Source organism: Bufo bufo, chromosome 1 (genome assembly GCF_905171765.1).
Source record: "Bufo bufo chromosome 1, aBufBuf1.1, whole genome shotgun sequence".
NCBI classification, from domain to species: Eukaryota; Metazoa; Chordata; class Amphibia; order Anura; family Bufonidae; genus Bufo; species Bufo bufo.
The window spans coordinates 717205427-717220291 of NC_053389.1; the positions used below are offsets into that span (position 1 = coordinate 717205427).

At 42.5% G+C, this 14865-nt stretch overlaps 1 protein-coding gene across 1 annotated transcript in view; it reads right to left on the reverse strand.

Annotated features, from left to right (window-relative positions):
- The window catches only part of MEGF11 (multiple EGF like domains 11), a 370671-nt gene that overhangs the window by 36001 nt on the left and 319805 nt on the right, over positions 1–14865 (reverse strand). Inside the window, exons 15-17 of the mRNA XM_040414290.1 lie at positions 9800–9928; positions 9165–9293; positions 8848–9081 (exon numbers count right to left, since the gene is read on the reverse strand). Coding sequence (XP_040270224.1) covers positions 8848–9081; positions 9165–9293; positions 9800–9928 — 492 coding nt within the window. The remainder of the gene's footprint in view (positions 1–8847; positions 9082–9164; positions 9294–9799; positions 9929–14865) is intronic.

A 14865-nucleotide genomic window follows, 5' to 3' on the forward strand; every position in this document is an offset into this window, starting at 1 on the left:
ATTTTTGTCTGGAGTTCTTCAGAGTGTGGACTTCTGCTCAGCAGTCTTCTGTAGAAAAGTGGTATGGCAATTGTAGAACATGGGCAACAATAGTAAACGCTTCTTCAACTTACCGTACTTCCAAAAAAACTTTATTACAATACTGAACAAAATTCATTTAATATCAAATCATTCATTACATTATATAACTTGTTTTGTTCCTGGCTTACTAGTGGTGTTTCTGTGGTAATTTCCTAACTTAAATTCCTAATTTTTTTCATTTGCAAACTTTGCTTTTTGTCACCAGGGCGGTGATATTTTGAAATCTACCCATTTCAAATGAGAAGTTCGGTGAATCTGAATCTTTTTGTTCACAAAAACTCAGGAAAGAGTAACAAATGAATTAAAAAGGAAGACCCTGTAGAAAAAAGAATTCCCAAAGAAGCTCAGTAGTAAGGAGAAAGCGGCCAGGGGTTCAGGGCATCCTACGCATTCATCTCTCCCGATTCCGCCATACACATCGATGTATGGTCCGGCCACTGCTGGTGGCAGCTTATCTTCTGACAGAACAAAAGGATCGGGCAAAGGTATTCACTTCACTTGAATCTTCTCTCCCCTGACATCATCTGTCGGGGGACAGTCAGGAGCTACACACTTACACACATTAGACTGTAGTCCACCCCTCTAGGGTTTTTTGAACAATACACTAATGTTGTGGCTTTAGGAACAGTATAATGAGAACATGATGGAAGGCTACATTTAGGGAATAATTTGTGAGGGTGATTTACCATATAATTATAGCTCTCCAACTACTCACTTTCAATTCTCTTATGATCATTTTTGTAACTTTAGTTCTCTCTAACCCCCCTAACTTTAGGTACATTGTACAATATCACTGTCCTGGTCACAAAAACCAAGGCTGTGGTTATTAATAGCAAATTTCTATAATTCTGAGGCACAAGCAATTAGGAAATACTGCTTACTAAGCATGAACATAAACTGTCTTACACTATGTTATTAAAGAGAATGGTGGCCAAGGCAAAGTCCATGTTATCGAGCATAGCAATAAAAGATGACATAATCTGTACAGTGCTTCCTGGAGCGGATGTAGAAGAAAAAAGTGGGTTGTCAGTGACATCACTTCATTACTCTGAACACTCTGGATTACTCTGAGCACAGTCACCTTGACATAACTACTCAGATCACAATCACAACTGCTATGTGCAAACGCAATATGGTTTTCCTCCACATTTGCTGAAGGTTAGTTCCAAGAGTTTGTTCTTCTCACAACTACTCCTGATTTTACTTCTTGTAAGCTTTGTGTTCCTTATTACTGAGCTCAAAATGAAGGTCCACCATGCATTGGAACCACTTAATAATCTATTGTGGAAACAGAATTTGGAATTTGAGGTAGTCTGTCAACAGGAAATTCACTTCTAAACTAAACGCCTTGTAGGGCTATCTCCGCTGAATGTAATGATACCTTTCACTTAGTGATCCGTTGCTTAATTCTGGAGAAAAAGTACTTTTAATACACATGCAAACGAGAAGTTAAGTGCACTGAGAGCCGACCAAAACCTTTCTGTGCAACCTTGCTCCCCCTACTTCCTCTGCCAGCCCCTTCCTCTCCTTGAGTGACAGGACCAGGTTCCGGCATAGTCATCTCACCTGGTCCTCAGAACACTTAACTACTCATCTGCATATGGATTAACAATGAATATCCTGGTGATCGACCCCCTTTAATGGAGGGGAGGGGGTACTCCTTTTCTGTGCTGTCATCTGTTAGCTGCAATGAGCCTCTCTCTCTGTAGAGGACCCAAGTGGAACATTAAGTGGACACCCATTAATTTCAGTGGGCACTGTGCAATGCTGTATTTCCCTGTGGTGGCACTGCAGGAAAACCAAACACTTCTAATGGCTTCTCTCATTGGTGGAAGGTGACTGTTGGAGTTCCCAGCGACAGCACTCTATGATTAGCATCTTGTCAGTACACCTTCTAGCAAAAAGATTACCCAAAGTAGAGAACCCCAGTAATATCATAATTGCCCCTTCTAGATGTGAGCTAGGTATTACACATTCACCCTTAATACCTGTCAGTAAATTTTTAGTCCACAGCTGGCTGTTTTTCTTGGCAACCACCGGGAATTTGGAATTCTACAGTCTTGTAGGGTGTTACTCAATTGCTCATGTGGAGAAGGGATATAAAGCAAAGCAAGGGGATTGCTATTTATGTAGGTGCCATGTAAACATGCAGTAGTCTCTAGGTCAGTGCTTCTCAATTATTTTCTGTCATGCCCCCCCTAGGAAGAAGAAAACATTTCGCGCCCCCCGCGCGACTGTAAATAGTAACATTTGCCGGGGGCTCCCTCTCTCCAGCCGTAGAGTTGCTAGGCAACCGACGCCGCGTGGGACGCCGCTTGTGGATGACGGACACTTATGGGGGGATCTGTGGATGACGGACACTTATGGGGGGATCTGTGGATGACGGACACTTATGGGGGGATCTGTGGATGACGGACACTTATGGGGGGATCTGTGGATGACGGACACTTATGGGGGGATCTGTGGATGACGGACACTTATGGGGGGGATCTGTGGATGACGGGCACACACTTATGGGGGGATCTGTGGATGACGGACACTTATGGGGGGATCTGTGGATGACGGACACTTATGGGGGGATCTGTGGATGACGGACACTGTTATGGGGGGATCTGTGGATGACGGACACTTATGGGGGGATCTGTGGATGACGGACACTTATGGGGGGGATCTGTGGATGACGGACACTTATGGGGGGGATCTGTGGATGACGGACACTTATGGGGGGATCTGTGGATGACGGACACTTATGGGGGGGATCTGTGGATGACGGACACACACTTATGGGGGGATCTGTAGATGACGGACACTTACGGGGGGATCTGTGGATGACGGACACTTATGGGGGGGATCTGTGGCTGGCACTGTTACAGGGGGATCTGTGGCTGGCACTGTTATATATGTGCCATCCACAGACCCCCCACCCCATAACAGTGCCATCCACAGTGCCCCCCCCAGCCCATAACAGTGCCATCCACAGACCCCCCCATTGCCGTTCCAGTACAGTTATAGAATGTGTAAAATTAATAATGATTCTATTCATTAGGCCCCCTCTGTAGTAGAACATTCAATATATCCATCCTACTCACAGGGCTGTTATCGTAATCCAGGCCGGCCGGGCAGACGAGCGGCAGCGTCACTGACTGACGTCACGTGCCTGCGCCGCCTGCTTTATTCATAAAGTATGCCGGGCAGGCACGTGACGTCAGTCAGTGACGCTGCCGCTCGTCTGCCCGGCCGGCCTGGATTACGATAACAGCCCTGTGAGTAGGATGGATATATTGAATGTTCTACTACAGAGGGGGCCTCATGAATAGAATCATTATTAATTTTACACATTTTATAACTGTACTGGAGCAGCGGGGCCGGAGCACAGTGAACGCACCGGCCCCCAGCTCCTCCTCGCAGTCCCTCCCCGCTGATACATCGCAGCCTGCGATGCTGGAACATGGCTGGAGGGAGCGGTGGGGCGGGGTTATAGTACAGTGACCGCACCGCCCCACCGCTATTGCCGGCCCCCAGCTCCAGGCCCTGAACGAGCCCCCCTTTACGGAGCCTGGCGCTGCTCTAGGTTAATAGAATTTTTTTTTTATATTGTTTGTAGGGTGTCCCTTCATTCTAGCAACTGGTGGGAATCTCAGCTCACATTGCTGAAATCTTACCTGGACATTGAGTTTAAAAAAATGGAGGTTCACTTGAAGAAGAAGTCTGGGTACAGCCGCTGCAGCTGTCTAGCAGCTACTGGTTACTACTTGCCACACCCCCAGCTGTGACATCACCATCTGACAAAGTGCCCTTGTGGGCTACCATATGCACTGGTGCACTACAGTGGACTCACCAACCCATGCCATCGACATTCCCTCTGATGATGTCATAAGCGGTGATGTCACCAAGCCAATGATTTTGACTTCTGTGACACTCCATACCATCCGCATAAGCCCACTCCAGGGTTGCCACCCAGAATTTTTATTTTTTCTGGACAACTTATCCCAAAATCACATACAGATGTTATTTTTTACAGACAAATTGGAAACCCATAATAAATTATATAGACTATAAGTAGAACATGTCTATAACGCAATATGCTGATAAGACCTCATTACCAGCAGTTACTGTGAGCTGTAAAATCATGATAATTACTACCAAAATAATCTACTCAAGTACCACCACCCTCAAAAAAAATCATGGTCATGTCTATTTTTTTCATGGACAAAGGAAAAAAGTTGCCTATTTTTATGGACTGTCCAGAAATTTCTTGACGGTTGGTAACCCTGGCCACCCCACTCCGTGTACAGTCACTGCAGCTGCCTAGAAACCGGGCCTGCAGCATACACAGTATTCATTTTATAGGGTTGGCATTTTTTGTAATGTCACCACCACATTCCCATCTGTGACATCACCACCCACTCTGGGGGACATATAGGGGACTAACCTGTCAATGTCACCACCCCTGTGACATGACCACCACTAAGGTGTAATTAACCTTGTGACATCACCATACGAATCCACAAGCCCATGTCCCTGACAATTCCTTCAATGATGACCCCAATGACATCATGCCCACAATGTTATCTCTCTCATGACATGGGCACCTGCTTTACTTTCAGGCAGCTCTTTTTAACTTAGGGATATTACTGAATTCCCCTGCATTCTTTCCTGCTTTATGGTTGTCTATGTAATCTAAAGTTACCAACATGAACCAATCAGTGGTAGTACCTGGATGTTTGCTTGTCTAGTAATAAAGTGAATGCCGCTTGCAGGAATTCTCATGAAAAGTACAATGGAATATGATGTAATAAAAGGCAGGTAAAAAAATAGGAGGATGCTGGAGTAGAGCAGAAGAGCCGCAGGATTACACAACTACACAAGGCACAGTGGGCTTTACAGAAGAGCCCTTCTCATATCTATTAAGAACATGATGAGAAGATGATAATTAAGCTTCTAAAGATGTAATTAATTGAGGTTACATATGACTAACCTCCGTTATGGGAGGGGTATAACAAACCCCATGATTGTAGCTCATAAAATCATGATAAGCCTAAGTGTTTTCAATTGGAGAAAAATTAAGGAACATTTCCTAGAATGGTCTCATGAATAAAAAATCCAAATGATCACAACAGAAAATGTCAAGGTTGGCTTCATAGTGAAATGCTCTCTGCATTAGGCAGCTTCACAGCCCCTCTGCTCGGAGTGACAGCTGTAGAGATTTCCTGGTTGGATGCTATATGCTATGGCTGTGATGCAGCTCCATGCAGAATGCACTTGATGGTAAAGTACCGCCTCCTGGGCACCTGCAGGTGCATGAACGGCGGATGTCATCTTTTTAAAGCTGGCCCATAGCTGCTGGGTTTCTGCTGTTTCACACAGCAGACACCCAGGGCTAATGTCTGTGATTGGCGATAGCGTCATTGTGACCATGGCATCTGAGGTGGCTTTTTTTGGGAGCTGTTCATTATCTGCAGTAGTCTGGGTCTCTCTGAAGAAACCCATGATATTACAGCTGTAGTTCCTTTGGAGGCCTGCAGATGGCAGGGCTTCATAAGAACATAGTGAATTTGCCATTCATTACAATGATAATTCATTACAATGTAAGGCAGAAGCGATCTGATGATCACATATTCCCCTTAGTGGAGCATAAAAAAAAGTAAAAAGATGTTTTAAAAATAAAAAAAAATTAAAAAAAATTAAAAAAAATTCAAATCACCCCCTTTTCCCCATATTAAAAATAAACAATTAAAAAAATAAGACCATAGGCATCACCTCTTCCCAAAATCCATGAACTGTTAAAATAAAAATGTATATAATGTAAAAACATACATGCAGTATTTAAATGTATTTGAAACGTATATATAAACGTACAGCAGAGAGGAGGGGCTGTGATGCAGCTCAATGCACAATGCACTTCATAGGGAAGCATCGCTTCCTGGGCACTTGCAGGTGCAGAATCTGGTAGAATAAAACTTTATATTCACACTAACCCTGATAATAAAAGCTCCACAAATAGTATGTTTACCCTAATTTCACTGTTGCTACCTTGTGCTGTTAGCAGTTTAATATGGTCAAAACTGCTGACAAAATCCCTTTAACCCCTTGATGACATGCACGTCATCTCTTTAAAGATGGTGCCTGATCCAGAGTGGGCACCATAGCTGCCAGATTCCTGCTGTTTCACCCAGCAGACACACAGGGCTAATGTCTGTGATTGGCGATTGTGACCATGGCATCTGAGGTGGCTTTTTCTGGGAGCTGTTCATTATCTGCAGTAGCCTGGGTCTCTCTGAAGAAACCCATAATATTACTGTTGTAGTTCTTATGGAGGACTGCAGATGGCAGGGCTCCATAACGACACGGCTAATTTGATAATTCATTGCAATGTAAGGCAGAAACTATCTGATTACCGCATATTCATGCCCCCTAGTGGAGCATAAAAAAGTTAAAAAAAAGTCTTTAAAAATTAACACAAATATAAAAAATTTTATCATCCCCTTTACCCAAATAAAAAAATAAACATTGTAATGTTAAAAAAATGTCAAAAAAAGAAATTAATAAAAAGTGATCACAAAGTCACTCCAAAATGGTATCACTATAAACTACAGGTGGTCCTGCAAAAATGAACAACTTTGTAGATGGAAATATAAAAAAGTTATAGGGTACAGAATATGGCGATGCAAAGAAAAAAAAAGTTTCCAACTTTTTTTTTTGGTATTGAAACACAAGAAAAACGATATAAACGTGGTACCTCTGTAATCGTACTGATCTAGAGAATGAAGGGAACAGGTCAGTTTACCGTATAGGGAATGCCGCAAAACTATGACGGAATTGCATTTTTTTCCCAATTTCATCCCATTTGGAATTTATTTCCAGCTTCCCACTAAACTGTATGCAATATTAAATGGTGACATTGTCCTGCAAAACAACAAGCCCCCATACTTCTATCTGAATGGAAAAAGAAAAAGGTTATGGCTCCAGGAAAGCAGGAAGTAAAAACTGAAAATGCAAAAACTGAAAATTGTCCGTTCCTCTAAGGGTTAAGTTTGTTGTACTGGAGTAACAATAGAGAGCCATACCAGGGGCATATAAAACTAAGATTCATAGCAGGGGCATAGCTAGAGGATGCACTTGAGTCAAGGCCCTAGTACTTGAGGGGGCCCTTATAAGAGGACAGTATTATAAATGGCACATGGGATATGGGGTGTGTGTATTGGGGGGAGGGGGGGGGGGTGATACTGGTTTTGTACTGGGACTTATGAGCTTCGAGTTACGCTTCTGAGATAGGAGCTGCTCAGAGGGTCTGCCATCTGAAGGGGCGCTCTGATCTCATTACTATTTGTGGAGAAAAATATGGTGGTATATTCTCTCTATCAGAGGGGCTCTGCTGTATGTCACTGCTTTTCACCTTTATCTAACTCTCTGGAGGACTGATGGAGGACGACCTATGTGTGATTTAGATGGGATGTAAACAGCATTGCTAGAAAAAAATAAAAAGTAATTCAATAATATGATATCACACAAGTGCAGTTCAGTGTTGATGGGAGTTTTGGCTCCCCCTACTGTCAACTTAAATTATGAGCATATGCTTAGGTCTGAATTTTGTAAATCACACGTCCACCCAAAGCTTAACAATTCAGGTTATGATGCTCATGCACACAGTGAATTGCTGTGCACGCAGCCTGTATGGCGGTCAGTTTTCATGTGCACCCAGATATTCTCCCAAAGAGGCAATCAAAGCAAGCACAGTAGGAGACTCATGCATCTCTATGACGGTCTTATTAGCAATCTGCATTTTTCTCAGTCCCACTGATAGAACACGGGCATGGATGCAAAATACGGTCGTGTGCCTGAGCCGTAAAGCTCAAAATCAAAATTTCTTATTATATATTGGTCTCTTAAAAACAAGTGAACATTTTTTTTTACTAACGTCCCGTGCACACGACCATATTTTTTATTCCATATCTGATCTGCATTTTTGGCGGATTGGATGTGGACCCATTCATTTCAATGGGGCTTCAAAAAATGTGGACAGCACACAGTGAAAATATAGAACGTGTCCTATTCTTGTCTATTTTCTTGACCATATGCTTGTCCATTTGTTCCATGGAAATTGCTGGATCTGTGGTTTGCGGACTGCAAAATACATACATAGAAACATAGAATGTGTCGGCAGATGAGAACCATTTGGCCCATCTAGTCTGCCCAATATACTGAATACTATAAATAGCCCCTGGCCCTATCTTATATGAAGGATGGCCTTATGCCTATCCCATGCATGCTTAAACTCCTTCATTGTATTTGCAGCTACCACTTCTGCAGGATACAGTGAAGGAGTTTAAGCATGCATGGGATAGGCGTACGGTCATGTGCAGGAGGCCTAGCAGGGAACTTATGTAAGTAAGTCATTAGAACTAGCACACATGATCGCAAGGGCCTATAACTGTCTCCCTGCTTTATTGTGGCATTTACAGATGATGTCACGCTGCGCCATTTCGTCCCACATTTGTGATGGAGCCTTTGAAGCAGATATGAACATGGCCTTGGCTGAAGGTGAGGAAAATGGATCGCCCACAACTAATAGGATCAGCTCAGTACAACAACTTTGGTCAGAGACACCCCATTCCCGATCATTTGCATACAACTGTAGACTCTTGCATCAAGATCTTTGGTACCACTTGTCTTAGACATTTCTTTTGAATATATGGATATATATATAAAAAAAAAAAAAATAGATACACGGCAACCATGGTAGACAGACAAACCTGCAAAACCCACCTGAGAGAGAGTAATCAGTACTTGAGATACGCATTGCTTGGGTGTAAGACACATTCGGCATGTCGTGATCTTTGTCCTTTTGCCTCTGTCGGTACCACAAGAAAAGCCCCAGTAAGGTCATGATGATCAGGAGGAGAACAATCACCCCAATAATGGCACCTGCAGAGTGTCTTTCAGATCCATGCGCCGGGCTGATTTTAGTGTAAGGGTTCAGTTCCTCCATCATTAGAGCAGCTGTAGTGACAGAGATAAGTAGATGAGATTCTGGGGTTATCAGTCCAAACAAGCAGAGCTCACAGCGGAGAACGCTCGCTAACCTTGGTCACAGCGGATGCCCTTGAACCCAGGATTGCAGTAGCAGGTTCCGGTGACATGGTCGCAGGTTGCATTGTTCAGACACTCGCACATCTGGCGGCAGCCGTATCCAAAAGTCCCTGGAGGACATTCTAAAAAGAAACAAGAGATGCAACTAAATAACAGCAATACTCTTGGAAATCTTTCGATATAAAAGGCATTCCCCCGAAAATCAAAAAGTTTGTGATTTTACTGTGTATTTTTAATTTTTATATGTTTCGTTAGATTTCTAGAGACAAATCTCTTGAATCACTTGCATAACTCTCGTTGCCATTCTGGAGTCTTGGAAAGTACATCTGGTGGCCATACCGCTTAATATCTGTTATATGCTATTCCGGGACTTACATTTACTTTATTGATTTTAGGGGTATATGCCTTTTTTAGGTATACTGTATATGCAGACATTGGCCGTAAGGCCTTGCAGCATACGTAATATGCATATATATGATTTAACTTGCAGTGGAATATTTAGAAGGGTCATAGCACTTTTGTAATGGAGTGGGGTGGGGCAGACAGACACAGAACAGGACACTGTTCAATGCAACGGGGGGGAAAAAAAGTTCCTAGAGAGCAAGACACTGGGTGACAGGTCACTTACTCTGCTCGCAGTGTTTGCCTGTGAATCCTGTTCTACATGTGCACTGCCCAGTGATGTGGTCACAGTCGGCTCCATTATGGCACTGACAGACATTGGCACAGTCCTTTCCATAAAATGCTGATGGGCACCCTGCAGAATCAGAATAGCATCACAAACACCTAGCGGCAGACAGGGGGTGACCTCACATCTCTATTATCACTAGTGACTCATGACTAATATATAGATTTACCCTAGCAAAAACTTCAGATCACATTCACAGGATTATCCATGGTAAGATTACACAGCACCGCTTTCTTGGACATGCATGTATTTCGGGTTTTAGTCATTGCATACAAGATCGTAATTTTCAACTGAACAACTGAGCAGATCAGAGTGAGTTTTCTACAACCCCAATTCCAAAAAAGTTGGGATTTTGTGTAAAATGTCAATATAACCAGAATGCAATATTTTGCCAATCTCATAGACCCATATTTTAGTCAGAATAGATCAGTATGTTCTCCCAGTGTTTGCGTGGGTTTCCTCTGGGTACTCCGGTTTCCTCCCACACTCCAAAATGTATATGTCAGCGCTATATAAGTGCATAAAATAAATACAACACATAAATGTGGAAGGTGAGATGTTTTACCATTTCACGAAAAAAATGTGTTCATTTAGACCTTGATAGCAGCAATGCATTTCAAAAAAGTTGGGACAGGGTCATGCCTTCCATTGTGCCGTATCCCCTCTTCTTCTGTAAACTTCTGGGAAGTGAGGAGACCAATTGCTGGAGTTTAGGGAGAGAAATATTGAGGATTCTAGCTGCTCAACAGTCCTGGTATTTTTCACTTCATGATGCGCCAAAAGTTTTCTTTTGGTCAAAGATCTTGATGTTGGTAATGGTTACCGGTCCACCATCTTAACACACCAATTATTACCTTTCACTACCCCCTCTCAATTAAAAACTCAGACACCATAGTGGATTTTATCGGACACAGCAGCCGTTTTATGCAAAACATACAAAAATATAAATAACACAAACAAAGAAGGAAGGTCCTCGGAGCCTACATAATTTATTAACTTAAATTCCCAAGAGGGGTACTCCACCTTGCCTCCAGCCATTGATCACCAGCTCGGAGACACCAACTGACACCTCAAATCTGCCACCAACCAAGGAAGTCCAGCCCCAACCGTGGAGTCTTCTCCTCCTCAGCAACCAGGCAACTCCGAGGACCGCCCACCGCCACAGCTGCCGCGACAAAAACAGCACAAACCTCCCCACAATCCAACCCCCTCTGCACCGGAAAACAAAAAAGGGAAGGGTGGGTGGCGGATTGTCCCCTTCAGTACCCAAAATGGCAGCTTACTCTTCCCCTGCATCCCTTTTTAACCCTAACACCCCCCTTCATTCAGCCTGCCCCACCTCCCCATTTAAATACACCACTCATCATCCGGCATGCTTCCCTTTAGAGATGAGCGAATTTCCGCTTATGAAATTCGTTCACACTTCTTTTGGTGGTAAAAGGTGAATTGCGTTATGGATTCCGTTATCACGGACCATAACGCAATTCTATGATGGAATGCATAACGGAATGCATTTAGAGGCATTCCGTTATTCATTCCGTCATAATAGAAGTCTATGGGGAAAACTGATCTGTCCCGTTTACGCTATGCAGGAGAGGACTCCCCAGCATAATGGAAACGGGACGGATCAGTTTTGCAGCCAATAGACTTCTATTATGACGTAATGAATAACGGAATGCCTCTAAAGGCATTCCGTTATGCATTCCGTCATGCATTCCGTCATAGAATTGCATTATGGTCCATGGTAATGGAATCTATAATGCAATTCACCTTTTACCACCAAACAAAGTGTGAACGAATTTCAAAATATGAAATTCGCTCATCTCTACTTCCCTTAACCCCCCCGTCATGCCGGCCTTCCCCAAAGGCTTCACCTTCAGTTTGGCCTTACTGGATGCAGGCAGGCCAGTTCAGCACCCAAACTCTTCTTCTGTGAAGCCATGCTGTTGTAATGAATGCAGTATGTGGTTTCTTACTGAAATGTGCAAGGCCTTCCCTAAAAGAGATGTTGTCTGGATGGGAGCATATGTTGTTCTAAAACCTCTATGTACTGTTCAGCATCGAAAGTGCCTTTCCATATCTGTAAGCTGTCCACGCCATAGGCGCTAATACTACCCCATACCATCAGAGATTAAAGCTTTTCAACTTTGCGCCAATAAGCTGGATGGTCCCTCTCCTCTTGAATCCGCAGAACACAAAGTCCATGGTTTCCAAAAAGAATTTCAAATTTCGATTTATCTAACCACAGAACAGTTTTCCATTTTGCCTCAATTTGTTTTAAGTGAGCTTTGGTTCACAGACGACGGCTGTGTTTCTGGATGGTGTTGACATATGGCTTCTTCTTTGCAGGATACAGTTTTAACTTTGCATTTGTGGATTGCTTGGAGAACTGTGTTCACAGACGATGATTTCAGGAAGTGTTCCTGAGCCCATGCAGTGATTTCCACGTGTTGGCCCATAGATCACGAGCTTCCAGTTCTGACCGTCAACCTTGTCCTTTGCACATGGATTTCTCCAGATTCTCAGAATCTTTTAATGAGATTATGTACTGTAGACAGTGGGATATCCAAAGTCTTTACAATTTTACGCTGAGGAACAATTTTTGCAGATTGGCGAACCTCTGCCCATTTTTGCTTCTTAGACACTCTACATCTCTAAAATGTTTTTTTTTTTTTTTTTAACACCAAGTCATGTGACTTACCAGAAAATTGCTCCTCCTGCTGTTTTTATTAGTATCACTTACTTTTGCAGTCCCTTGTTGTCCTTGTCCCAACGTTGAGATGCAATGCTGCCATCAAGTTGTAAATTAATTATTTTTTTATGATATGGAAAAGATTTTTACTTTCTATGTGGTATGTGTTCTACAATCTATTGTGAATAAAATATGGGTCTATAAAATTTGCAGAGCATTGCATTCTGTTTTTATTTACATTTTACACAAACTTGTTTGCAATTGAGATTGTTTTTTCATATATACAAAATGAAATGAAAAGTGTAGAATTATGAGAGTGCATCTCCCCAAATTAACTTTTAATGGAAGATCCTTAGCCTGCATCACCTCCTGAAAGATTCATATCTGCTCCCCGCCGCTCCGGCACGCTGACTTCCATTCCTTCATCTTCCGGTCCTCGATCTCACAACCGGGGCATGGACATGGCCATGTGCACTGCTGCAGCCAATGACTGACTTCAGTGGCGTACATGGCCATTTCCATGTTCCATTCAGTAGAAAACAAGGCAGGGACCAAAAAATGGAGGAACAAGAGCCAGCGTGCAGGATCGAAGAAGTGAGGAGCAGGTAAGTATGAACTTTTCAGGATGTGATCCATACTAGTTAATATTTAATGAAAACGTACTTGTTTTATGACAGGGGTGGTCAAAGTAGTCAAAGAGCCATGTAGCCTAAGCTCGATGGTTAATCCATATACAATTATTCACACTAGCCACACATGTTTAATGACACTGGGATGACCAATCTTTCTGGGAATGTTGTTACAAAGAAAGATCACTCCTGGACAAAGCATCTTTCCTACGACTATTAGATGAAAATTTTGAACATGGACAACTTCTTTCACTAAAGGGGTTATTCATTGTTAAATGTCCCCCCAATAAACATGCGTTATGGTTGAAATTGCCCACTTTCATCATTTTTGCTCTAATCTGTATGAGCACCTTAACTCTAGCCCTTTAAAGAGGCACCCCCAGAATAAAAGTTTAAAAGGAACCCGTCAGTTGATTTCGGCTGCCCTAACTAATAGCAGGATATGACATAGGGATAGAAACTGAACTGTGATAAATAGGTTAACATGATTACTCTACCTACACACGCAAAGTGTACACACACTGATACAGTGAAAGCTGTCAACAGCTGGCCACAAGTAACGGGTGGTGACAATATATTAATCAATTAAAGTAAATTAAAAATAAAAAAAACACCACAGCGGGATGTTGCGTGCTGGCCAACAGGAAATCATAAAAATCCAGCATTTTTTGTAGTGATGTTTTCAGACAGGTTCCTAGAGTATTTTTGTGCCTTGGCCTTGCCTTTTTCGTATCGCAGCATGCGTTTTTGTCAGGCGTTTTCCCATAGATTTGAAACAAACACAAGTAATAACTGAAATGTGGAATATAGTGCTCCGCCCCAGCCCCGTATTTTTATCTGTATTCTGAAGAAGAAATAAAGAGGATTTTTATTACAGCATCGGTGAGTGCCGCCTTCTTGCTTACACTTATTTACAAGAGTTTCTGAATTACTATTTACTATGGATTGAGCACCTGTATTGCTGTTCATGATATGACAGGATATAAGAAGAGTCACCGCTGCGGGTACGAACATTCGGCAGTGCCACTCTTATTCGTTTTTTGGTTGCTTACATACGTACTTTATAGATCAGAGCACGCTGTGAGTTGTTGATACCGCACAGGATGACGTCTGAGGTCATAATGCCCTGTCTATACAGGGGCAGAGAAGGGGCGGACGCATTTTTCACGGAATGCAATAGTAAAGGCACGCTTCAGTCACTAAGCACTAAAGCTTTGGAAATGAAAATTGCACAATTAGCGGATAGAGAAGTCCGCTTGTTTTGGACTGTTCATTTGCTAAAGTCATACAAAGACAGCGAAAGAGTTTACAGGGGTCTTAGTGTCTATAAAGACCTCATGCAGTATGAGGGTGATATTTCCTTTGTCACAGAGTGAAAGAGGTGACATGCTAGCTTCTCAATGCAGATCTTACAACTTGTACTACGAAGAGATGAGCAAGAGTATGAAAGTGTCAGCGAAGAATTGAAACAAGCTAAAGAACAACAAAAAATCAGGTTAACGGAAAACCAACTCCTTACCTTTGAAAAAAAGTTGAACAAAAAGCTGATTATAACACAAAACTAAATAAAACAGAGGAAAAAAGGACAAATTCTTGAGAGATAAGCGTGACTACGATACCGGAAAAGTATTCAAGTGGAATAAGAAAAAACTGTGAAAAAGACGTCCACAAAGTAAAATAAAAAG